The 25969-nt window shown below is 42.6% G+C and overlaps 1 protein-coding gene and 1 long non-coding RNA gene across 2 annotated transcripts in view; one reads left to right on the top strand and one right to left on the bottom strand.

Moving 5' to 3' along the window:
* PLBD1 (phospholipase B domain containing 1) overlaps nucleotides 1–4706 on the bottom strand; it is a 63715-nt gene extending 59009 nt beyond the window's left edge. Inside the window, exon 1 of the mRNA XM_003265529.4 lies at nucleotides 4334–4706. Coding sequence (XP_003265577.1) covers nucleotides 4334–4457 — 124 coding nt within the window. The 5' untranslated portion in view covers nucleotides 4458–4706. The remainder of the gene's footprint in view (nucleotides 1–4333) is intronic.
* Nucleotides 4493–25969, top strand: part of LOC115832944 — a 47192-nt gene continuing 25715 nt past the window's right edge. The window contains exons 1-2 of the long non-coding RNA XR_004028358.1: nucleotides 4493–4567; nucleotides 4780–4954. This is a non-coding gene — a long non-coding RNA (uncharacterized LOC115832944). The remainder of the gene's footprint in view (nucleotides 4568–4779; nucleotides 4955–25969) is intronic.

Below are 25969 nucleotides of genomic sequence, written 5' to 3'. Positions count from 1 at the left end.
CCTGCCTGCCTTATCAAGACATGATAACTTTTTGACGGGCACGGTGGCTCATGCCTGTAATCCCAGCACTTTGGGAAGCCGAGGCAGGCAGATCACGAGGTCAGAGGATCGAGACCATCCTGGCTAACACAGTGAAACCCCGTCTCTACTAAAAATACAAAAAAATTAAAAGTTAGCCAGGCGTGGTGGCGGGCACCTGTAATCCCAACTACCTGGGAGGCTGAGGCAGGAGAACGGTGTGAACCCGGGAGGCAAGGCTTGCAATGAGCCGAGATCGCGCCACTGCACTCCAGCCTGGGCGACAGAGTGAGACTCTGTCTCAAAAAAAAAGACATGATAACTTTTTAGAGAAAAACAACTTCAGTGGCCACTCAATTATACAGCACTTACTGCATGTCAGGCACACTGTTTCTCACAACAACCCCATGAGATAGACACTTATAATACCCACCTTCCAGATGAGGAAACCAAAGTACATATAGAGAAAATAACTGACTAAAGGTCACACGGCAAGTGCTGGAGCCAGGATTAGGGTTCCAAAGGATTTCCTCTTTCTGGAATTCTGTGTTACCTCTCTTATACTATACTTCCAAGAATGAAGGACTTCCATGTAAAGAATGAACATACTGAGCAACTGTGAGGCCTTACGTCGAGTGAATTTGGAAATAAGAATGTCCTCAGAGACCAGGTGCAGTGGCTGTCGCCTGAACCCCGGGGCTTTGGGAAATGAACCTGTGGGAGGATCACTTGCGAGCAAGAGTTTGAGACCAACCCGGGTAACATAGTGAGACTCTGTCTCTACAAATATATATATTTTTTAATTAGCCAAGTGTGGTGGTGTGCACCTGTAGTCCCATCTACTCTGAGGATGCAATGAGCTATGATCGTACCACTGTACTCCAGCCTGGGTGACAGAGCAAGGCCCCATCTCCAAATAAATGAATAAATAAATAAATAAGAATGTCTGCAGAGTTAAAGGAGCAACTGAAATTGACCCCAATCATAGGTCTGCCAAATCACCTTATGGAGACTGAATGTTCCAGGATGTTAAACTTTTTGATAACCAGATAAAGGCATTAACTGTTATTCTCAAGTGGACACTGGTAAGCCATGGCAATGTGGAAAAGGCAGTGTCCCAACATCAGGGACCGGCAATGCCAGGCAAGCACCATGCAATGGAGGGGCACTCTCTCGGCTGACTCAAGTGTATGATGCCTACCAGGAGACAGACAAATCAGGCCTCCAGCCTGACAATCTGTGATGTTATCTACCCCCATGTGGCTTGATTACAGTGAGAAAGTGCCTAGAGCAGACCTCACAAATATCCAGTCTGCCTAACAGTTATACTTCTAACTAAAAATTAACACTAAATCTGATGAATAGACTTGGGTGTGTATCAGGGTGAATCAGCTTCCTTAGTTCTGATCAGATATGGAGCACTGGAAAGACTGAATTTCTGGAGTCTAGCCCTGCAAGACTGAGGGCCAGATTCTGAACCAGTTTTACCAATATACATATCATCTTATGAGTCTCTCAGCAGCCAACCCTAAATAAGAATGCCTGCAGAGTTAAAGGATCAACTGAAACTGACTCCAATCATAGGTCTGCCAAATCACCTTATGGAGACTGAATGGCTTCCAAGATGTTAAACTTTTTCAGAACCAGATAAAGGTATGATTTATTTCTCTAGTGACCACCTGACTTCTCCATACATACCACTTAGAAAAAATTATATAAGGACCTTCTAAAATCGATTATGGGGCTTTTGGTCTGGAAAGATAAAGGTAACACCATATGTCCGAAATCATAGCTTGAAAGATTTGGCTAGAATGACTTGTGCAATTATTTGTCAACTTCTGGAATAATAAAACTATGAAGTAACTTTTACAAATTGAAGAATAAGCAAGAATTAACTAAAAGTGGCCGGGCATGGTAGCTCACACCTGTAATCCCAGCACTTTGGGAGGCTGAGGCGGGCAGATCACTTGAGGCCAGGAGTTCGAGACCAGTCTGGCCAACCTGTTGAAATCCCGTCTCTACAAAAAAATATAAAAATTAGCCGTGCGTGGTGGTGTGTGCCTGTAATCCCAGCTACTCGGGAGGCTGTCAGAAGAATTGCTTGAACCAAAGAGACGGAGGTTGCAGTGAGCCGAGATCACGCCACTGTACCCAGCCTGGGGAGAGAATAAAAATAATAGAAAATAATAGTAAAAAAAAAATAAAAATAAAAGTAAAATTAAAAATTGAAGGAGTTGTTTTTGGATAGACAGATGCATGTTAGTGGATATAAAATCCATTCCAAGAGGATGGACATGCAATCCCTTTAGTGTTTACTGAATTCCTACTAAGTTCAGGGTACTGAGCTGGGTACTTCAGAGAATACATGACAAGTGAGAGGTAGCAAGTCCCAGTTCTTTACTCTTCGGTTGTTCGCAGGCTAGTAGAAGGTTAATACAAAGACCCAAAAAGCCTCAAGGGAAAACAGATTAATGTGGGTAGGACAAAGGAAACAGAGATCTCATCTGCTGAAATAGTGTGGCATCACCAGACATCCTTAACACCTAGGTAAGTAAGAATCCTTTCCAGATTGCTGGGCATGGTGCTGTCAGGATCAGTTCATCTCAGAAATGTCCTTACTTTCTGCCTTGGCTCCAGAACCTCCAAGCATGGAGTCAGCTTCCTTGGAGGAACTGTTTCAGATGCAGTTTCTTACAACGTGGTACCTTCTTGAATAAATAGTGCTCCATCTTCAGAAAAACAGCACCTCTATCTCACTCCTCAGGCTGCCCCCTCCACCTACAAAAACACTTAATCTCAATCGTCCAAAAAAACAGAAAAGGAATAGATTTTAGCCAGCATTCCAAACACAAAAGCTACCTCCACTTTTGGGACCCTCCCCAGCCTCCCCTAGGTACATCTGAATGAGCTGTCTCCCTAGACTAGAAGTAGGCACCAAGGCCACCTCCATAGTTTAGGCAAAGAACACAGAAAATCACGAGTCAGGAGCCTGTGGGTATATCTGATCCCACAGACTGGCACAGACTGGAAAGATTTAAGATTGAAGACTGATAACTGGGCAAGTTTCAAAAACGAAGGCACTTGATGATGGAAGGTAGTGTAACAAGAATTGGTACACATATTTAGGAAGGGGCATCCTCCCCAAGCCCCACCCTACTCTTGTACAAGGTCAGCACAGAAAAGGGGGTTATGAAATAAAACAAAATTAATTCTCTTATTATTACTTTAGAATTCTTTCAAGTCCCGTATAGTTCATAATCTTCACCTCCTTAGAAATAGAAATCATAAATCCAAGGCTTTTAAATTTCATTTCATTTCATTTTGGCAAAGGACGTAGATTTGCATGAACACCTGTAGAGATAAAACCTGTTTTTCCAAGAGGGAAGTAGTTAAGCAAATGCCCTCTGGCATCCCCTAACTCAGTCTTATTTGCTGTGTTATCTTTATGTGAATTACTTCTCATCAATCTCCGTTTTCTCATCTGCAGAATGGGGAATATAATCCTATTTAGGATTATATATTTAAAAAAAAAAAAAACCGGCCGGGCGCAGTGGCTCATGCCTGTAATCCCAGCACTTTGGGAGGCCGAGGCAGGCGGATCGCCCGAGTCACGCGTTCGAGACCAGCCTGTCCAACATGGTGAAACCTCGTCTCTACTAATAATGCACAAATTAGCTGGGCATGGTGGCGGACGCCTGTAATCCTAGCTACTTGGGAAGCTGAGGGAGGATAATCGCTTGAACCTGGGAGGCGGAGGTTGCAGTAAGCCGAGATCAACCACTGCACTCCAGCCTCGCCGACAGAGCGCGACTCCGTCTCAACAACAACAGCAACAACAACAAAACCAAAAGGCCCTTAAGCCCACTGCCTGGCACATATCAAACCGACAATCGTGCAATCGTGATTTTAAGCCAAAGTCACTGTAAATTTTTAAAACACAAAACAAATGGCAAGCCGGAACCATACCTCCCTACAATCTGGATAAATATATTTAGATGTCCATTGGCTGGAGTTTTTAGGACCAGCCCAGGCTCTGTGGGCCAAGAATCGGCGCAGGAGCGAACCGATTTGTTGGCCGAGAATTCGGGCCAAAACTTGTAAAGTTGGCAGACGCACTCGCCATGCCCTTCTCAAGTGCCCTTGCTGCGCAGCCGCAGGGCTGGAGCGAGACCGCCCGTCAGAGGCGCGTTTCTCTGAGTTCACCCGGGAACCAGACGCCCGCTGGACGTCAACTCGGCCGGACGCGGGACACGGGCGCGAACAGGCTCCTAGAAGCCTATCCGGGCGCCCCCCGCCCAGGGCGCGCTCTGCTCACCTGCCGGGTTCGGCGGCTCCGCGGTGGCCAACAACAGCGGCGGCAGCAGCAGCAGCAGCAGCAGCAGCAGAAGCGGCGGCTGCGGTGGCAGCCCCGGGCGCCCGCCCGGACCGCCGCGGGTCATCGCTCCACGGCCGCGACCTTCCTCTGCGGGATTAAGCGGCCGCGGCGGCCCGCGGTGGCAGAAGTTGCGAGAGAGGCTCCTGGTCTACTCAGGGGCGCCGCCTCTCCGAAGTGGGGCGTCCTCAACTTTCCTCTTTCAAGAGCCCGGCCTGCTCCGGGCTCTGAGGGGCGAGGACGCTTCACGTGGTAGCCTGGGGCCTACCCCGCCTAGGAAAGGCGGATCCTTTCCGTCTGACCCTCTAGCAACCCGTGGGCCGGTCTGGGAAAGTTCCCCAGCTGCACCTCTGGGAAATGCAGAGGCTGCCTGCCGCTTTCTTTGGCAGTTTTGCGGCCCAAGACTTGGGCGAATCAGTTCACATCAACACCCCTACTAGCCTCTGCCTCCGGGGTCGACCATTTATCTCCAACAGCGGACCAGGCGCCCGGGGCCAAGGTGACATGCGCGCCCTGCCTACACGCAGCTCGGATCCTCTGCTGTTTCTGGAGAGGCCTCCACAGGTACCTTTCCCTCAGCCATTAGCGGGCCCCTCCTTCCCAGGCTGCTTAACCTAAATCCATGCGCTGTAGCTCAGATTTTTTATCCTTTTTGCTTCCTCTTCGTTGGCTGGAGCCACCACGGGAGAGTGATTCAGACGGGGCTGACACTAGACACAATCCTACGTTTCTGTGGAGTCCCCATTTCTGTGTGGGGTCAGTTAAAAGTGACATTGTGAAGTAGTCAAAAGTTACGCCTTGGGTGATATTGTGAAGTTGGCCCCGGGTGCCCTCGGTGACATTGTGAAGTAGACAAAAGGCATTTCATTCATTCAATCAGCATTGGCTGGGCCCATCTTATGCTCCAGGTACCAGTGATATAAAGACAACTAAGAGCATGCCTCACTACACACAAAAAGAACTAAACCAGCCGGGCGCGGTGGCTCACGCCTGTAATCCCGGCACTTTGGGAGGCGGAGGCGGGCAAATCACGAGGTCAGGAGATCGAGACCATCCTGGCTAACACGGTGAAACCCCGTCTCTACTAAATATACAAAAAATTAGCCGGGCGTGGTGGCTGGCGCCTGTAGTCCCAGCTACTTGGGAGGCTGAGGCAGGAGAATGGCGTGAACCCGGGAGGCGGAGCTTGCAGTGAGCCGAGATCGCGCCACTGTACTCCAGCCTGGGCAACAGAGCGATACTCGTCTCAAAGAAAAATAATTACAATAATAAAAGTTAAAAAAAAAAAGAACTAAGCCGTATAGATAAACAAGTACACAGAAGTTGCCATTCTGCTGTATTAGAGCTATGTTTAAGGTGCAGTGGGAGAGGGGGAAGGAGGCAACAAGCCACCACTCCGATGGGGGCCTCAGCACCCCAGTCTTCCTCTTGGCCTTTCTTCTAAGCTTAACCTAGGTGTCAAGGAGAGATGAGAAGAGAGAATAAGAAGTACCTTTCATAACGGGGAAAATGCACTTGTAATTGTTAGAAAAGATAAAGAACCTAAAAGTCCATCAAATCACTGTGCAAATTGTGAAACACAAGTCACAACTTTGTGGTCCAGGCACCATGGCTCATGCCTGTAATCCCAACACTTTGGGAAGCCAAGGTGGGAGGATCACCAGAGCCCAAAAGTTCAAGACAAGCCTGTGCCACATAGGGAGACTCCAACTCATTTTTTTTAATTAAAAGTCACAATTTTGTTTAATGACATTTAACGAATGAAGACATTGAGCACATTGTAAAAGTTGCACATTTTCCTTCAAGTTAGAAAATTAAAATGAAGAAAAATTATGAAAATTTTGGTTGTGTTATGATGGGAAGAGAACCACATTAGGATATTTAAGAAGTGGTGCCACCCCAAATATTTGAGTCATATTGCCCTATACCACCCTCCTTCAGCTTACTAACCCTTCTGATCCAAGGAACCAAGTGTTCTGATGAAGTAAGATGCATATACATGCCTAATGTGAATCTTGAGGCATTCATTCATCTATTATTTGTCATCAAATATTCGTTGACTCCCATGTTCCAAGCATAGAGCAGTAAACAAAACAAAGTCCCTGCCCTCCCAGAGCTTGCATTCCAGTAGTGGGGAGCAAATTATACGTATAAACAAATTAATTGGATCAGGACTTCTCCACACCTCAGCACTACTGAAATTTTGGAGCAGACAACTCTTTGTTGTGGGGGGATTGTCCTGGACACCCCTTGGCCTTTACCTACTGGATGCTAGTGGCACCCCCGTTGAAAATGTCTCCAGACATTGTCAGATGCTCCCATAGGGGGGCAAAATTGCCCCCTAGTTGAGAATCACTGAATTAGATGATGATAAATCTTGCTTACTTTAAATTATGCCAGTTTTACATATCTGGGAGGAAAATGAGCTGCAAAACTCACACATAGTTAGGAAAATAAATCTTGGGACCCCAAAATCACTAAGCCAAGGGAAGAGTCAAGCTGGAAACTATGTCAAGCAAACCTGCCTCTCATTTTATTCTGAAATAAGATAGCTACAAAGATAAGAAGCTACATACCTCCCTCACAGTTTGCCCACAAGGAAATTCCCTGTGGACAAAGGGCAGACAGAACTTAAAGTCATCCCTCTGAGGCTCACCTGAGACAAATGCACATCTGATTGCTTCCTCTGCAGTATTGTTTATGTAAAAATGCAGACTCCCTGAGCCAGACTAAATTGTGTATTCTGTGGAAGGCTGAGCAAGGATTCAAAAGAATGTAACATTTTGTCTCTTTTGTACTTCTAACATGGAAGACCCCACTTTGAGTTGTCTCACCTTACCAGACTGAATCAATGTACATCTTACACATACTGATTGATGTCTCATGTCTCCCTAAAATGTATAAAAGTAAGCTGTACCCTGACCACTTTAGGCACATGTTGTCAGGACCTCCTGAGGCTGTGGCCCTGGTGTGTCCTTCACTTTGGCAAAATAAACTTTCTAAATTGACTGAGACCTGTCGCAGATCTTTTGGGTTCACATACTAAAGCTGCAATGAGGAGGACCAAAGATGCTGGCTGCGAAATGTTCTCATCACTTCTGTAATGGACTTGTGTGGTTTGGGGCTACTCAGCATCCATTATTCTCTTCCTGTACCAACTTTTGGTGCAGGAATGCCAACTTTTGGTGAGCCAAGGGTGGAGGTGTTTCTACCAGGGGACACAATAAGGAAGTTTTATTGAATTGGAATTTGAAAGTCCATTACTGAATTGCAATTGGTCTTTTTTGAGCTCCTCTTAAAACATAAAAATATGTTTGAATGGGTAAGAATAGGATTGTAGTATTGGTAATTTTGCCTAACTATCAAAAGGAGTAGGAGCATTGGGTGTGGTGGCTCACTTCTGTAATCCCAGCACTTCAGGAGGCCGAGGTGGGTGGATCACTTGAGATCAGGAATTCGAGACTAGCCTGGCCAACATGGTGAAACCTCGTCTCTACTAAAAATACCAAAAATTAGCTGGGCATGGTGGCTTACGACTGTAATCCCAGCTACTTGAGAGGCTGACGCAGGAGAATAGGTTGAACCCAGGAGGCAGAGGTTGCAGTGAGCTGAGATCGCACCACAGCACTCCAGCCTGGACGACAGAGAGAGACTCCATCTCAAAAACCCAAAACCAAAACAAAATGAAAGGACTAGGAGCGTAATCCCACCTAGGAAGCACCACTGGGGACTCAGGATCCTCATCCCAATGGGCAAAGAATCCCAGCAGCTGAGATGCTGGCCCAAAGCAAGGGGAACACGGAAAAAAAGGTGGAGAAGAGAAGTCACATATAATTATCTATAGCCAGGTGACCAGTTGCAGAAACAAAGATAGTTGTCTCTATTGGCCTCTATATTTCTTTTCTTGCTGTAACATATATGTGGTGGCTTGGAAATTTTACAGTTACAGTTCCAGAATGAAATAAGAAAAATGTAAATTTGTTTCTTTTCCAAAAAAGTGTAATTAACTTGGCATTCAAACACATCCAATGATGGTAATTTTTTTTTAAAATTTTTTGTAAGTCAGGATCTCACTATCTTGCTCAGGCTGGTCTCAAGCTCCTGGGCTCAAGTGATCCTCCCACCTTGGCCTTCAAAAATGCTGGGGTAACAGGTGTGAGTCCAGCCAGTAAAAATTTTTAAATACCAAATTTAAGGTTACACAATTTCATTTGGGCCAAATCCTTAGTGTCTTTTGCCTCCTTTATGCCCTTCCCCTTTTTCCTTAAGGATGACCTTAGCTTCAGGTGCTTATGTATTGACTTGGTACTAGATAAGGGACATTTACTCTGTGAGTCATACTCTTGGCTTAGTGGCCTCCACTAAGATATAGCTTTTTTTCTCATTTGGTCTGCAGGAATTGTAGTGCATAGGCATCTGCTATTGTATCTGCAACTTTACCTTGACCTCGGATTTAGATTTCCAGATACTCTGTGTATTAGTTAATGTAATGCTAGCTATGATGACAGATAAACTCCAAAAGTTCAGTGGATTAATGCAACAAAAGTTTACTGGTGCCTTGTATACCAGTCCAGTGTGGGAGTTCTTAATCAGTAAGTGGCTTTCCTCCATGTAGAAATTTAAGAACCCACCGATCTTTCATCTTGTGGCTCTATCATTCTCTAAGGCAGAAGTTCCCATGCTTTCTTGGTTTATAGTGCCCGCAGAGTGTCAGTAATATATTTTTAGGGCTGCAGACCAAAAGAAATACCTAACAGTTCTTTTTACTAAGTAGTTAGGGCCATACAATGCAATAGTAGTCATTTGCTCAGTATCCTACAGATGGTGCTACATCTCCCGCAAACATTTAAAGTATCCCAGAGAGCGCCACTGATTGATTATAGCGTATTCTGCTACTACTGTTTCCCATGAGTATTTACTATATCCTCAGGTACACGCTGTGCATTCACTGTGGTTGCCAAACTGTGTGCAGGAACCATAACGCTATGGAGTCTTGTCTTCTGACGATGGGAAGAGAAGAGAAAAGCGCCCCTCACCCCTGCTTCTTTTTTAATTTATATATATATATATTTTGAGATGGAGTCTCTCTCATCTGTCACCCAGGCTGGAATGCAGTGGTGCTATCTCGGCTCACTGCAATCTCTGATTCCCAGGTTCAAGTGATTCTCCTGCCTCAGCCTCCCTAGTAGCTGGGTAGCTGGGACTACAGGCATGCACCACGATGCCTGGCTAATTTTTGTTTTTAGTAGAGATCAGATTTTCTCATGTTGGCCAGGCTGGTCTCGAACTCCTGACCTCAAGTGATCCACCCACCTTGGCCTCTCAAAGTGCTGGGATTACAGGCATGAGCCACCATGCTTGGCTGCACCCCTGCTTCTTAGTAACTTCTGCTTACCTTCCATTGGCAGAGCTAGACATATTACCCTATCTTTATGCTAACAAGACTGGGAAATGCAGCCTCTAGCTGGGATGTCACTGCTCGGTATGGAAGTAAGAGCACGCATTTCTGGTATGCAGCCAGCTGTTTCTGACACACTTGGCAACCTCTTCATCCTGACTTGGATACTCTTGCGTCGTTTGGCTCATTCTCAAACCCCTCTGAGCCCTGCGGGAGTGGCAGTGGGGACTGAAAGCTAGTCTGATCTAGTGTGCATCAATTAATGAGCCAGCCCTTGGGTTCATCTCCCCAAACATCTCCCTCAGTTATTGCTACTTTACAACTCAGGTGCCGTGTGGGATTATATGGGTCCTATTCAAGGCTTGCAATTTTATGGGTATGTTCTGGAAAGTTTAAACATCTCTGCTCTGGTAATTAGAGACCTACTTTGAGTTTCTATTAGCAAACATTTCCACACTCTGCCTTACCCATCAAACAGATGACTCCACCCCTAAGGAGGACGACAGTCCTAGACCCTTCACATCGACCCATTAGGTATTTATCTCATCAGCTCTTCAAACTTTTTACTTCTGTGGGCAGGAACGAATTCAACATTAACATATATTGTTATTCTAATTTATTGTTCTTTAGTATATCATATGCTCTTCTGTTTCCGTCTGTCTTTCCATTTTCCAAGCCAAGTTTTGATATTTCAAAACATTTTTCTCTTTCAGATTCATAGATCTTATGTTTTCGTGGCTTTGAAGACTATTGTCTCTGTACACACAAGGTCTCAGAAAGCCACACAGTTTACCCTTTGGTCTTCTGATATTTTTGTTTTTTCTTCCCTTGAGCAATAAGCCTTTGCCTTTTGGAATAAATATAGCCGTGAAAGATTTACTAGGTTAAATAAGAATTTCTCAAAAGAAAAATATGTACAGTAAGCTGGGCGTGGTGTCTCACGCCTGTAATCCCAGCACTTTGGGAGACCAAGGTGGGTGGATCACTCGGTCAGGAGATTGAGACCAGCCTGGCCAATATGGTGAAACCCCGTCTCTATTAAAAATACAAAAATTAGCCAGGTGTGGTGGTGGGCGCCTGTAGTCCCAGCTACTTGGGAGGCTGAGATAGGAGAATCGCTTGAACTCAGGAGGCGGGGGGTGCAGTGAGCCGAGATTGCATCACTGCACTCTAGCCTGGGTGACAGAGTGAGACTCCATCTCAGAAAAAAAGAAAAGAAAAGAAAAATATATAGAATAATATTTTATACTACCATCTAACTACAATTATGAACATTTACTTATGTAATTGATTTTCCTTTTCGATTGTTTCCTCCATTATTGTGTGCAGGTTGTGTTGGTGGTTAAATTTACTCTTTGGGATTTGGGGCCAGGCAGCATGGCTCATGCCTGTAATCCCAAAACTTTGGGAGGCCAAGGTGGGAGGATGATTTGTGCTCAGGAGTTCGAGACCAGCCCGGGCCCTGTAGTGAGACCCTGTCTCTATTTTTTAAAAAAGTATATTTATATGTATATGGAAAAAATAAGTTTACCATTTGGTCCATCAGTATCAGAATACTGAGTCTACATTGCTGCAGAATCAAAGAAAAAACGAACATTTCTCATAAATTCCAGGTTTGGGCTCAATGCCCATGGAGCTTGTCTTGACCACTTATAACTGTCTGTCCTGTCTATCTGTCCTCTCAGCTATGCACTTGCCTGTCCTTTATACATGCTGCTGGCCTGTGAGTGTCTTGTAAATTGGGTACAACAGGAGGGGCTGCCACTGGTCAGTGATTATAAGGCTGTTAGCATGTCTTGGCTTTAGGACCATGGTTTTAGGGGTGAGAGTTGAATAAGGAATGGATTGACTACAGCAGGAGAGGTAGAGGTTAAGAAAGAAGTTGCTGTATAAACTGAATACTGATTAAGCAGTTTATTGTTACTATTATTTTTCTAGAGACAACAAAGTTATGAACTTTTTATCATACTGGTAGGCTTTTCTTTCCCATCCTTACCGTCAAAGAGGCTGAAAAAGGCACTTCTGAATATTTTTAGGGCCAAGAGCATTTTCTGCATTGCTTAAGGGATGCAATTTTTACTTAATTGTTCCTTTTTCATAATTTCCCTAAACCTTTTCCTCTAGCTCTTTCCTAAATTGGGTGGCTGCGTTCTTGAGTAGCTGCCACCAACTTCCTCTATTTACATTTCTTCTCCCAGGTTTACAATCTTAGTATCTTCTCTTCATTCTACAGAAAAAAGTACAAATGCCAAATATAAACGGTTAACAAGACATAATCCTTCTTAGTGGCATTGAGCCTTGACTGTAGATGTGAAACACTCCTATATTAAATATCCTCTGCTCTTCTTTCAGGTTGTAGGAAAGGATTTAAGCCTTAATGGTACTGGCATAACAATGACTAAATGAAAAGTACCTGATAAATATTTGATGAGTCTGGCTGCTACTGATTAATGAAGACAGTAAGAAGAACAATTGTAAGCAGTCAATTCTTGAAAAGTGGCTAGAAATTAGCATTTAAATATAACCCAGGGTTGGCTGGGCTTAGTGGTTCATGCCTGTAATGCCAGTACTTTGGGAGGCTCAGGCAGAAAGATCACTTGAGGCCAGGAGTTCAAGATGAGACTGGGCAACATAGCAAGATCCATCTCTACACACACACACACGCACGCACGCACGCACGCACGCACACACACACACAGACAAAAGATTAGCTAGGTGAGGTGACTCATGACCTAGTTCCATCTACTCAAAAGGCTGAGGTGAGGTGAGAGGATCCCTTGAGCTCAGGAGTTTTAGGCTGCAGTGAGCTATGACTGTGCCATCGCACTCCGGTCTGGGCAACAGAGCAAGGCCCTGTCTCTAAATAAATAAATAAAACCCAGGGTCAAAACTCCAGAATTTGTTTCTAGGAAAAGATCACATTTCAGCCTAGACAAACGTCTCCTGGATACAGGAAATTGAGTTAGAAACTGTGCATATCAATCTGCTCTACAACTGTCCTCTGAGGAGTTCTGAGGAGCAGTACCAAAAGACATTTGAATACTCTCTTTGTTGAGAAACACACTGTCTACCAACTCTTTTAATTTTAAGATGAATGATCAGAAACAAGAATGAACATGACATGGAATCGTTGAAAGATATTGCAGAATGAGAAAAAGGGAGCATGTCTTGAAATCTTGGATTTGTAATCTTGGTAGATTTCTAAAACTACCAATTTTAGGAAATGAAATAATATTTTAGGAAACGTTTTGGCATCTTCCATAGAGTATGAACAAACATGGCCTGCAAGAGAAGAACATCGTAAAGAAAAACAGGATATAAGGAAAATGCATGCGATGAAAAGGGAAGATAAGTAGAATAAGAAAGTGTTGATAGAAAATTGAAAATTTAATAATGGAAATTAACATTTCCATTGGAGACAACAGTAAAATGGAGAAACTCACAATGTTAAAAAATTGAAATTGCTAACTCAATTTCAAGGACAAATTGATCAATCTGTCCAAGAAGAAGGAGGAAAGATAAAAAGATTAAAATGAAAAGGAAGATAAAGGTAAGAGACAAAAAAGGCTGCAGAATTCAAGCAAAAACTGAAATGTTTCTGACCATGCAATCAAACTAATTAGAATAGAATCACGGATGAAAACACTATCAAGAAAACTTTCCTGAGGTGAAAAAGGGATCTAAGTGTTTCTCCTGATATGAGGTGATAGAAGGGGCACAAATCATGAGGATAAAATCTGGCTGGGCTGACTCATGGGTACGTGACATGCATAGTCGAACAGGGTCCCAACTTTAAAGGGGCCCACATTTGATTTAATGCTCTGCTGTCACTGTCTTTAAATTCTTACCCAAGATGGAGTGCAATGGCACAGTCATGGCTCACCACAGCCTCGACCTCCCAGGTGATCCTCCCATCTCAGCCTCTCAAGTCGCTGGGATTACAAGTATGTGCCATCATGCCTGGCTAATTTTTAATATAAAAATTTTTAATATAAAAATTAGCCAGGCGTGATGGCATACGCCTGGGTGTGTGGGCGACAGAGCGAGACTCCGTCTCAAGAAAAAAATGAAAAGAAAAGAAAGGATTACTTTGATATGCTTCAATTGATTGACAAGTCAAAATTAAGACCTGAAGAATAGAGAAGTCATAATGTAAAATTTTGAAGAGGAATCTCACGCAGTTTAGTAAATTCAGGAATCAAATTTGTTGGGTATTCTAAGGTGGATCCTGCAAACTTGGGGACAGCTTGCCCCTCAGAACTGTGTTTTTCTTCTGCTTCCTTTTTGCCCAGTGATACATTTTGTGTTTCTCAAGCTACATTCTTCATAGCACAGCTCAGATGAATTCTTTGCTGTGGTTGATGACCACATAAACCACTTACAGATCCTTTTCTGTACAACACTTGCTACCAAGTACCTTGGTTGAAACACCGTGTCAACAAGAATTACGTAACAGAAGCAAAGTTACATAAAAACTATAATGGCCATTTCCATTGTCAAACAAATTAAGCAATGATTTTGTACATTGCTGACATCCTGACAACTCCTATTGAATAGTGAGTCTTTTTTTTTTTTTTTCTGAGACAGAGTCTTGCTCTGTTGCAGTGGTGCGATCTTGGCTCTTAGGACCCCCATCTCAGGGGGGCGAGGCGCCCCCCCCGCGATACGGGGAGTAAGAGCCAGCCCCTCTCCCCCCTGGCTCCTAAGGTGCTGGATGCCTGGGCACTGTGGCGGATGCCTGGGCACTGTGGCTCATGCCTGTAATCCCAATACTTCTGGAGGCCAAGGCGGGTAGGTCATCTGTGGTCAGGAGCTCGAGAGCAGCCTGGCCAACAACCCTGTCTCTACTAAAATTGCAAAGATTAGCGGGGCGTGGTGGCAGGCACCTGTATTCCCAGCTACTCGGGAGGCTGAGGTGGGAGAATTGCTTGAACCTGGGGGTCAGAGGCCGCAGTGAGCCGAGATCACGCCACTGCACTCCAGCCTGGGTGACAGAGTGAGACCCCATCTCAAATAATAATAAGAATAATTATTAAAATAAATAAATAAAGAGAGGGACTTCAGGCAGAGGCAAAAGAGGGAGATTTGAAGAAGGGATTTGAGGCATGGGGCCATTAGAGCATTGTTCTGATGCCAAATCATAGCATGGGCCACAGAACAGGGAAGAGAAACTTACTTTTCACGTCAGCATAATTTCCACCAAGTAAAACTGTGGTTAGCAGGGCGCGGGTGTGCGTACCTGAAGTTCCAGATACTAGGCCCAGGAGTTTGAGGCTACAGTGAGGTATGACCACACAGCTGCATTCCAGCCTGGGCAACAGAGCAAGATCTCATCTCTAAAAAAAAACACTGCAGGGAAGGCCAAATTGCATTGACACCATTAAGATAAAATGTGTACATACAGCAAAACTCCACCACAATGCTATGAGCAGAGTCTCAAAATTAAAATAGTTAAATATGAAGGACACATTTTTGCAAGTTTAATGAAATCAAAATGGTGGCTGGAGGGGGGATGGGAATCAATTGCCAATTATATCATACCAAATTTGTTTTACTAGAGCAAAGGGAATAATAATGAGAGCAGATTATAATGGATGTCTCTGTACTGGGATTTTTGGGTGATTTTGTTTCCCTGCATGTCAGTATTTGTTGCCCAGGCTGGTCTCGAACTCTTGGGCTCAAGTAGTCTTCCTGCCTCAACCTCCCCAGTAGCTGGGACTACAGTTGTGCACAACTGTGTCTGGATCCAATTTTCCAAAATTATATGATAAAAATATAGTAGTTTTCTCGTTTAAAAATTTTAAATTTAAAATAGCCACAGGAAATTTCATCTTACATAAGCAAAATGTCTCAAAGTGTCCTGATTTCCTGATTGAAAAAATCCTTTTTTTTTTTTTTTTTTTTGGGGGGGTGGGTAAAGTCTCACTCAGTCACCCAGTCTGGAGTGCAGTGGTGCGATCTCTGCCTACTGCAACCTCCGCCTCCTGGGTTCAAGCAATTCTCCTGCCTCAACCTCCCGAGTAGCTGGGACTACAGGTGTCTGCCATCATGCCCAGCTAATTTATTTTTATTTTTAGTACAGACGAGGTTTCACCATGTTGGCCAGGCTGGTCTTGAACTCCTGACCTCAGGTGATCCGCCCACCTTGGCTTCCCAAAGTGCTGGGATTACAGGTGTAAGCCACCATGCCTGGCCAAATCAGGAGTTTTAAATTGGCTATTGTACACTTTAGAACAAAATACATTTCAGATCAAGCCTTTCCCTTTGAATAAACACTGCCATTCATGCCATTTCCATAGTTGTTACATTGTTTTCTCAAGCATCTCAAGCATCTCTATGGCCAAAAGCAACAGTTGGGTGTATGAATCATCTAGGAAGGATTTTGAAATACTCATGGTTGCTTACAGCCCTGCTATCACTCCTTCCAATCTAATCTTATCTGGACTGGAATTTTAATAACCTTCCCCCAAATCTTGTATTTCCTCTAGCCTGCATTGTTGAAAGCCACCAGAATATATGACAAAGCTATAAAATTTCATACCCTAGCCTTTACAATATGACTTTCTATGCCTTTCTTTTCTTTTCTTTCCAGAGAGTTTTACACTGCAGGATCTATGCATTTCTATCTAGTTTTGTGTCTCCTGGGTGAACCCCTTCCTGCTCTACCACAGGGTCTGTTTGTTCTCACTCTTTCTGTTTTTGATGAGATCATTCCACAGCTTATCCCCTTCCTGTTTTCCCCTCCCAAGCAACCTGTTGTTCAAGGTTCAGCTCTAGGGTCAAGTCAGAGATGCTCAACAACCACTTTTCTTTCTTTCTTTCTCTCTTTCTCTTTCTTTTCTTTCTTTCTTTCTTTCTTTCTTTTTCTCTCTCTCTCTCTTTCTCTCTCTTTCCTTCCTTCTTTTTCTTTCTTTTCTTTCTTTCTTTTTCTTTCTTTCTTTCTTTCTCTTTGTTTCTTTCTTTCTCCCTCCCTCCTTTCTTTCTTTCTTTTCTTTCTCTTTCTCTCTCTCTCCCTCCCTCCCTCCCACCCTTCCTTCCTTCCTTCCTTCCTTCCTTCTCTCTCTCTCTCTTCTCTTTCTCTTTCTCTCTTTCTTTCTTTCTTTCTTTCTTTCTTTCTTTCTTTCTTTCTTTCTTTCTCTCTCTCTTCTCTCTCTCTTTGTTTCTTTTGATGGAGTTTCACTCTTGTTGCCCAGGCTGGAGTGCAATGGCATGATCTCAGCCCACTGCAACCTCCACCTCCCAGGTTCAAGTGATTCTTCTGCCTCCACCTCCTGAGTAGCTTGGATTACAAGCATGTGCCACCATGTCCGGCCAATTTTTGTATTTCTAGTAGAGACGAGGTTTCAGCACGTTGGCCAAGCTGGTCTAGAACCCCTGACCTCAGGTGATCCGCCCGCCTCGGCCTCCTGAAGTGCTGTGTCTGGCCTCAACAAGCACTTTCAAGGGTCAATTGAAAAAAAAAGTTACTATGCTAGATACTGAAATGACTCCTAATTACAAAGCTTGCAGCCACTGTCCTGGACGAAGCACTCACTATCTGGTGGTGGGATTTAGGGAAATGCACAAATTACCAGACAGATTAGATAGAGTAATACTAAGTGCCGTCCAACAAGTAGGACTCCTATAAGGCTCAATGGGCAGGAGTTAGCTCTACCCTGAAGCCTTTCTCAGCTGATTTAGTCCATGCTGGCCTGTCCCTTTGCTGAATTACTGTTGGAATTATTATTTATTTACAATAAATAATAATAACTTCTTTTCACCCTTGGTTATCTATTTCATATGCGTTCTAGGTGTGTGTTCTCTCAAATTCCTTGAAATCAGGGTACATGTTAAATGAATTTTGTTTTACCCCAGAGTAGCCTATAACAGCAGGGTACCTGGGTTGTATGTCATTGACTTCCAGCTTAGGCAGATTGTACAAGAGCAGGAATGTGTGTGGTGCATGGGTCCTCCAGGGGACTGACGTTAGATGTCCCGTTCTCCAAAAGACTCCACTGAGTCTTTCTACATCATCAAAGCTAAGTAAAAGCCTTAAGCTTACTCTCCCATCTCCAAGACCAGTCTCAGCTTCTCCTCTCAACCAAATTGCATCACTAGCTCCACAAATAGAAATCCTGGTACCCCTAAGAGAATGACAGTGGCATTTTCCTTTTTGATCCATTATACTTTCCATGCAACATCTCTTGTTGACGCTAGAATTTGACAGTCGAGGAGATCACTTATTTTTACTTCCCTCCTTGCCTTCCTCCTCCTGATCAGTGAAAAGTAGTGGTTAAGGTATATTGTTTCTAGAACCAAATTATGTGGTTTATAATATTCACTTTGCCACTAACTAGGCAAGTGATTTTTTTTTTTTCTAATAGAGACAGGGTTTCACCATGTTGCCCAGGCTGGTTTCAAGCTCCTGGGCTCAAGCGATTCGTGTGCCTCAGCCTCCCAAAATGCTGAGAAGACAGGTGTGAGCCACTGTGTACAGCCTAGGCAGGTGTTTTATATCTCCACGTCTTTGTTTCCACATCTGTATAATGGTAATACTAATAATAGTAAATACTTCATAGGTGTTTCATAAGTACCATGAGTTGATAGAGTCAAAGTGATTTGAACAATAATTGTGTAATATAGTATTTCACAAATGCTGTCTTGACCTAGTTTTAAAATCATAACTAAGAACCCTCAATTCCCCTTTTTGGGTAGCTTGCTAAACTCCTGCCCTCCAACTACTTCTCATCAGGTTCAGGTTCTGATTCTAACATCCTTGGGTTATAATATATAATACTCAACTACCAGAAGCCTCCAGATACCTAATACCCGGGGATAGCTCCTTCTTCCTTGGGCCTGTGGAATTATTCAAAATACCCAATCACCAGGAACCCATAAAACTTAGCTAACCCCATCCCATTTGCTATACGTAAACTCCCCCTACAACTCCAGCTTGCTGTTATCCTGTCCCCAGAAGCACCCTGCTGCTGTGTGGTCTTGCATGGAAGCCTTCTCTAGTTTGGAGCTGTGAGTAATAAACAGTTCTGCTTTTCATCTATCCAAGTGTTACTGTGTTGTGTTCAACCATCAAAAGAACCTAAAATCATACTTAATATTACATAATTTGGAAACAACTTAGTATGTGCTAAGCACTCAATAAATGTTTTTTAAGAGCTGTTTCCAGTTTCTGTAAAATTTTGTGCACACAAATGTTGCAGAACTATTTCTGAGAGTAAATCATATTTTATGACACAATCCTTTTTAAGGGTTTAAACTATTTAAACTTTATATTAAAGCTAATCTTAGAAAAACATCTTTTCAGATTTAATTTAGTGGACTTTATTATATTCCAATATCCAAACTGAAATATACCATAGTGGAGAATGCAGTTTATATATCTAAAATACAGTTTATTATTTCTAAATTTAGATATAATTCTTAAAACGTTTTTATTATGAAAAACATTTTAAAACAAGATTGAAATCACACCACATGTACTTATCACCAGCTTCAATAATCTGGCCAATATTAATCTATATCCCATATCCTCTTCCTTTTAAATGATAAGGACTCTTTTCTAAAAGTATAATAACAATATCATTATTATATGTAAAAAACTTGACAATTTCTTAATATTTTCAACTGCTCAGTCAGTTTCCAAATTTTTCCAAGTATCATATAGATTTTTTTTCATTTTATTTCACTTCTTTGGATCAGGATTCAAGTGGAGTCCATATATTACATATTATCAATAAGTGTCTTAAGTTATTTTTAATCTGTCATTTCCCCTTCCTCTTTTTTTCCTCTTATTGTTTATTTGTTGAAGACATCAGATTGTTGTCCTGTAAAGTTTCCTTTTTCTTTTGCGACAGGGTCTTACTCTGTTGCCCAGGCTGGAGTGCTGTGGTGCAATCATGGCTCAGTGCAGCTTTGACCTTCCAGGCTCAATTGATCCTCCCATCTCAGCCTCCTGAGTAGCTGGGAGTATAAGTGCATGCCACCATGCCTGGCTATTTTTTTTTTTTTTTTTGTAGTTTTTGTAGAGATGTAGTTTCACCATGTTGCTCAGTCTGGTCTCAAACTCCTGGGCTCAAGCAACCCACTCATCTTGGTTTGCCAAAGTGCTGGGATTATAGATGTGAGCCACTGTGCCCAGATCATATTCTGAAATTTGATGATTAGTTTTCTGTTGGGCCCTTTTTGTAATTTTTTTTTTTTTGAGACAGAGTCTTGCCCTGTTGCCCAGGCTGGAGTGCAATGGCACGATCTTGGCTCACTGCAACCTTCACCTCCCAGGTTCAAATGATTCTCCTGCCTCAGCCTCCTGAGTAGCTGGGATTACAGGCATCCGCCACCACACCCAGCTATTTTTTGTATTTTTTTTAGTAGAGACAGGGTTTCACCATATTTACCAGGCTAGTCTTGAACTCCTGACCTCGTGATCCACCTGCGTTGGCCTCCCAAAGTGCTGGGATTACAGGTGTGAGCCACCATGCCAAGCCTTGTTTTGTTTTTTGTTTTAAAAAAAGCATTGCTGCATGATTTATAGTCCTTTGGGTATATACCCAGTAATGGGATGGCTGGGTCAAATGGTATTTCTAGTTCGAGATCCCTGAGGAATCGCCACACTGACTTCCACAATGGTTCAACTAGTTTACAGTCCCACCAACAGTGTAAAAGTGTTCCTATTTCTCCACATCCTCTCCAGCACCTGTTGTTTCCTGCTTTTTTAATGATGGCCATTCTAACTGGTGTGAGATGGTATCTCACTGTGGTTTTGATTTGCATTTCTCTGACGGCCAGTGATGATGAGCATTTCTTCATGTGTTTTTTGGCTGCATAAATGTCTTCTTTTGAGAAGTGTCTGTTCATGTCCTTTGCCCACTTTTGGATGGGGTTGTTTGTTTTTTTCTTGTAAATTTGTTTGAGTTCATTGTAGATTCTGGATATTAGCCCTTTGTCAGATGAGTAGGTTGCAAAAATGTTCTCCCATTCTGTAGGTTGCCTGTTCACTCTGATGGTAGTTTCTTTTGCTGTGCAGAAGCTCTTTAGTTTAATGAGATCCCATTTGTCAATTTTGGCATTTGTTGCCATTGCTTTTGGTGTTTTAGACATGAAGTCCTTGCCCACGCCTATGTCCTGAATGGTATTGCCTAGGTTTTCTTGTAGGATTTTAATGGTTTTAGGTCTAACATTTAAGTCTTTAATCCATCTTGAATTAATTTTTGTATAAGGTGTAAGGAAGGGATCCAGTTTCAGCTTTCTACATATAGCTATCCAGTTTTCCCAGCACCATTTATTAAATAGGGAATCCTTTCCCCATTTCTTGTTTTTGTCAGGTTTGTCAAAGATCAGATAGTTGTAGATATGTCAAAGATCAGATGGTATGTAGATATCATTTCTGAGGGCTCTGTTCTGTTCCATTGATCTATGTCTCTGTTGTGGTACCAGTACCATGCTGTTTTGGTTACTGTAGCCTTGTAGTATAGTTTGAAGTCAGGTAGCATGATGCCTCCAGCTTTGTTCTTTTGGCTTAGGATTGACTTGGCGATGCAGGCTCTTTTTTGGTTCCACATGAACTTTAAAGTAGTTTTTTCCAATTCTGTGAAGAAAGTCATTGGTAGCTTGATGGGGATGGCATTGAATCTACAAATTACCTTGGGCAGTATGGCCATTTTAGCAACACAGAAGATGGGTGATTTCTGCATTTCTGTTTGAGGTACCGGTTTCATCTCACTAGGGAGTGCCAACAGTGGGTGCAGGACAGTCGGTGAAGCACACTGTGCGCGTGCTGAAGCAGGGCGAGGCATTGCCTCACTCGGGAAGCACAAGGGGTCAGGGAGTTCCCTTTCCTAGTCAAAGAAAGGGGTAACAGATGGCACCTGGAATATCGGGTCAGTCCCACCCTAATACTGCGCTTTTCCAACGGGCCTGGAAAATGGCACACTAGGAGATTGTGTCCCGCACCTGGCTCAGAGGGTCCTATGCCCACGGAGTCTCGCTGATTGCTAGCACAGCAGTCTGAGATCAAGCTGCAAGGCGGCAATGGAGACTATTTTCTTAATTATTTTCAGAGAGTTCATTACAAGTGTATAAAAACACAACTGATTGTTGCTTGATGACTTTGTATCCTGCAATTTGAATTCGTTTATTAGTTCTAACAAGCATTTTTGTGTGTGAAAACTTTAGGATTTTCTCCACATAAGATTATGTTGTCTGTAAACAGAGATAATAGTTGGATTCGTTGGATCTTTTTAAAAAAAATCCAGTCAGCCACTCTCTGTCTTTTGATTGGTAAGTTACAGTTACATTTAAAGTAATTATTGATAGAGAAGGATTTACTATTGCCATTTGATTATTTTCTGCCTGTCTTGTAGCTCTTTTGACTTTTTTTTATTCTCTTATTTTGTGTTTCATTGACTTTTCTTGTATCGATATGCTTTGAATCTTTTTTCTTTTGTGTAACTGTTAGTTATTTTCTTTGATTATCATGAGCTTATATAAAATATCTTATAGTTAAAACAGTCTATTTTATTCTGATAATTTAATTTCTATCATTTACAAAAACTATAGATTTACTTCTCCATCAGCACACTTTACATTATTGATGTCACAATTTACATTTATTTATATTGTGTATTCATTAAAATATTTTTTATTCATAGTTATTTTAAATATTTTTGTCTTTCAACTTTTATACTAGATTTTAAAGTAATTTACTCACTACTGTTACAGTGATACAGTATTTGTCTATAAATTTGTCTTTACTGAGTTTTATACCCTTTTTTTTATTTACAAGGCTTCTGTTAAGAAATTCATGTATAGTTTTAGTTTCCCTAATATGTGACATGTTGCTTTTCTCTTATTGCTTTCAAAATTCTCTGTCCTTGTATTGCAGGTTTTTTTTTTTTTTTTTTTTTTTTTTTGAGACAGAGTCTTACTGTGTCACCCAGGCTGGAGTGCAGTGGCACAATCTGGCCTCACTGCAACTCCCGCCTCCTGGGTTCAAACGATTCTTGTGCCTCAGCCTCCCGAGTAGCTGGGATCACAGGCATGTGCCACCATGCCTAGCTAACTTTTGTATTTTTAGTAGAGACGAAGTTTCACCATGTTGGCCAGGCTGGTCTCGAACTCCTGACCTCAGGTGATCTAGCAATCCGTCCACCTCAGCCTCCCGAAGTGCTGGAATTACAGGCATGAGCCACTGCACCCAGCCAGTCATTGTATATCTTTGAATACGTTTTCTGGTCTTTTCTCTCTATATTTTCCTTCTGAGACTCTTATAATGCACATATTTTTTCCACCTGATGGAGTCCCTTAAGTCCTTTCACCCCTTTTACCCATTTTCATTCATTTTTCTTTTGTTTTTTTGAGACAGGATCTCGCTCTGTTGCCCAGGCTGAAGTTCAGTGGCACAGTCTCAGCTTACTGCAACCTCTGTCTCCTAGGCTCAGGTGATTCTCACCTCAGCCTCTAGGGTCACTGGGACTACAGGAGCATGCCACCACACCTGGCTAATTTTTGTAGGGATGGGGTTTCACCATGTTACCCAGGCTGGTCTTGAACTCCTGGGCTCAAGCAATCCACCTGCCTCGGCCTCCCAAAGTGCTGGGATTACAGGATTGAGCCACCGCACCTGGCTTCTTTTTTTTTCTCCTCTGACTGAATAGTTTTTCAAATGATTTTCCTTGAGTTTGCTGATTCTTCTGCTTGTTCTAGTCTGAATTTTCAATTCACTTGTATTCTTCATCTCTAACATTTCTGTTTGATTCTATTTACAATGTTTAATCTCTGTTGAAATTCTCATTTTGTTTATGTATTATTTAACTTGTTGAGCATTTTCCTAATGGCTATTTTTAGTTCTCTGTCAGGTAGTTCATATATCTCTGTTTCATTAGGGTTGGTTTGTGGCAATTTATCTTATTTCTTTATTTGAACTGTTTTTCCTTGTTTCTTTATTTTCCTTGACTCTTTGTTGTGGTATCTACACATTAGTGAAAATAGCCACCTCCCCCTGTCTTTATGGATTGGCCTCACACGAGAGAAGTCCTTACCATCAACTAAACCAGAGATTCTGGGGACCCCTCAAATCTTCTCATATGTGTTTTCTCTGAACTTGTGCATATGAATTTCCAATTAGAGGAACTTGCCAGTTTTAAATTTTGGGAGTTTATAATTCCTTGCTTCCCCTGGTGTCTGTTTTCTGTACCATGGGTCTTCTGAGTCAGCAGCGTGCCGCGAGCTCTTTTTTTGTTTTCAACAGGACCCAGACATCTAGAGTATGGTAGTTCCATCAGCACTCTGAGCCAGAAGCTAGTTCCTCAGCTAGCCCCATGAAAAGTTGGAACATTGGATACATGTTCCACCTCTTTACCTCCTAAGGGAGAAGCTAGGATTTGGGAATTTTTACGTGCTCATTCTGTGCTGAGCCATGAGAAGGGACTATGATGAGTGAGTGTGTGTTAATCCAAATTGCTGCCTTTGTTCTCAGCAGCCCTCAGGCATCTAGAGTATGCCACATCTCTTCAGCACTCTGAGACAAGTTAGGAGACAATCCTCCAGGCAGCCTCTAAAAAGTTGGAACATTGGATGCATGGTCCAATTCTTTTCCTCTCTAGAGAGAAGCTGGACTATAAGGGTTTCTGCCCACTCACTCTGCACTGAGCTGGGAAGGAGGGTCTATGGTGAGTGTGTGTGTTCTAGTCCAAACTGTTACTTTCATTCTCAGCAGCTCCCAATCTAGGGCCCTTTGCCATCAGACAAGACAAATACTGGTTTGTCAAGTGGCCTCCAGAGAAGTCAGAAAGTTGAATATATTATCCAGTCCTTTTCCACTCACCACACTCAGAAGCTGGGAGCTGGAGTTTTCCTACTGATTGTGCAGTGTTGTGTTATGGGGAGTGATTATGGCAAGAGGGGTGCCTCAAATTTCTCTTCCAGCTCTGATGCAGCTAGTTTCACACTCACTCATTGTGTAAGAGACTCTAAATTGTTCTCTGAAATTCTTACAAGGGGAATCGGTCTGTGAACTGTTGTTGAATTTGTGTGTCTATAGGTGGAAGGAGGGTCAGAGATTATTATTCTGCCATCTTTCTGATATCACACTGTTAATTCTTATTGAGCTTTGACAGTTTGTTATATATTACAGATGTAAGACTTTTTACTAGATATCCTTTCTGGAGTATTGTCTTACAGTCTGTGGTTCGTCTTTTCATTCTTTTCACAATGTCTTTCAAAGAGCAGAGGTCTTAATTTTGATGAAGTCCATTGTTTTCATCTAGCCATGCTATTACATTTCTTTGGTCAACTTGCCTTCTCACTTCCACAAAGACTACTTCAAACTCTTTTCACTCCTTTCAAACTTCTCTTACCATTGCTCTTGTTCTGAGCAGATGGCCCCACACACTACTACAGAAAGTGGAAGTCATAGTAGGGGAATCCCCCGAACTTCCTCTAGCCACTTTACACAAACACCTGGATTTCTACCCATGATCTCTTTGTTTCACCCTGATACAATGAAGGAGGTATTCTTTCTCTCATCCTCTGAGATCAGTCGCTTCACCTGTTATCTGGTCCTCATTTCTTCTTTCCCTTTTCTACTCAGACTTCAGCCTTACACTATCAAGTGTCCTTTCTGTCTTCTCTATCTTTGGCCTTTCTCTTTACTCTTTTATTTTCCAAAACTGCAAACTTGGCTGAACTCTATCACTAAAAGCAAAACATAATAAAATCTTTATTTTACCTTATTTTTCCTTCTAGCAATAGCCGTATTTCTTCCCTCTCCTTTATAACCTAATTTCTCAAGTAATAGGTCTAGGATTTTGTGAGGTAAAATGGAAACAACCTACACAGATGCGTAAGTTGAGTGGGGGGTGCTTGAAGAAAACATGGGGACAGCGGCAGACCACCAGTGTACGTGGGCTTTGGAGTCAGGGTTAATCCGAGGGGCTGGGTGCCAAAGCTAATACATAAGATATGCTTGACTGTGGCTTGCTGAGCCATATAGTATGAACAATAGGGCATAACTGGGTCTGGAATTGGTTTCTTTATTTGAAAATGTAAAATAATAGTTACTTCATAGCATTGTTTTAAATATTAAATGAGCTAATAGTTGTTTTTTTTTTTTTTTTTTTTTTAGATAGGGTTTTGCTCTCTCACCCAGGCTGCTGGAGGGCAATGGCATGATCATAGCTCACTGCAGC

This window comes from Nomascus leucogenys, chromosome 23 (assembly GCF_006542625.1).
Source record: "Nomascus leucogenys isolate Asia chromosome 23, Asia_NLE_v1, whole genome shotgun sequence".
In the NCBI taxonomy this organism is placed as follows: domain Eukaryota; kingdom Metazoa; phylum Chordata; class Mammalia; order Primates; family Hylobatidae; genus Nomascus; species Nomascus leucogenys.
Note: the sequence above shows the minus strand (reverse complement) of the source record. Positions and strands in the feature narration are given on the sequence as shown.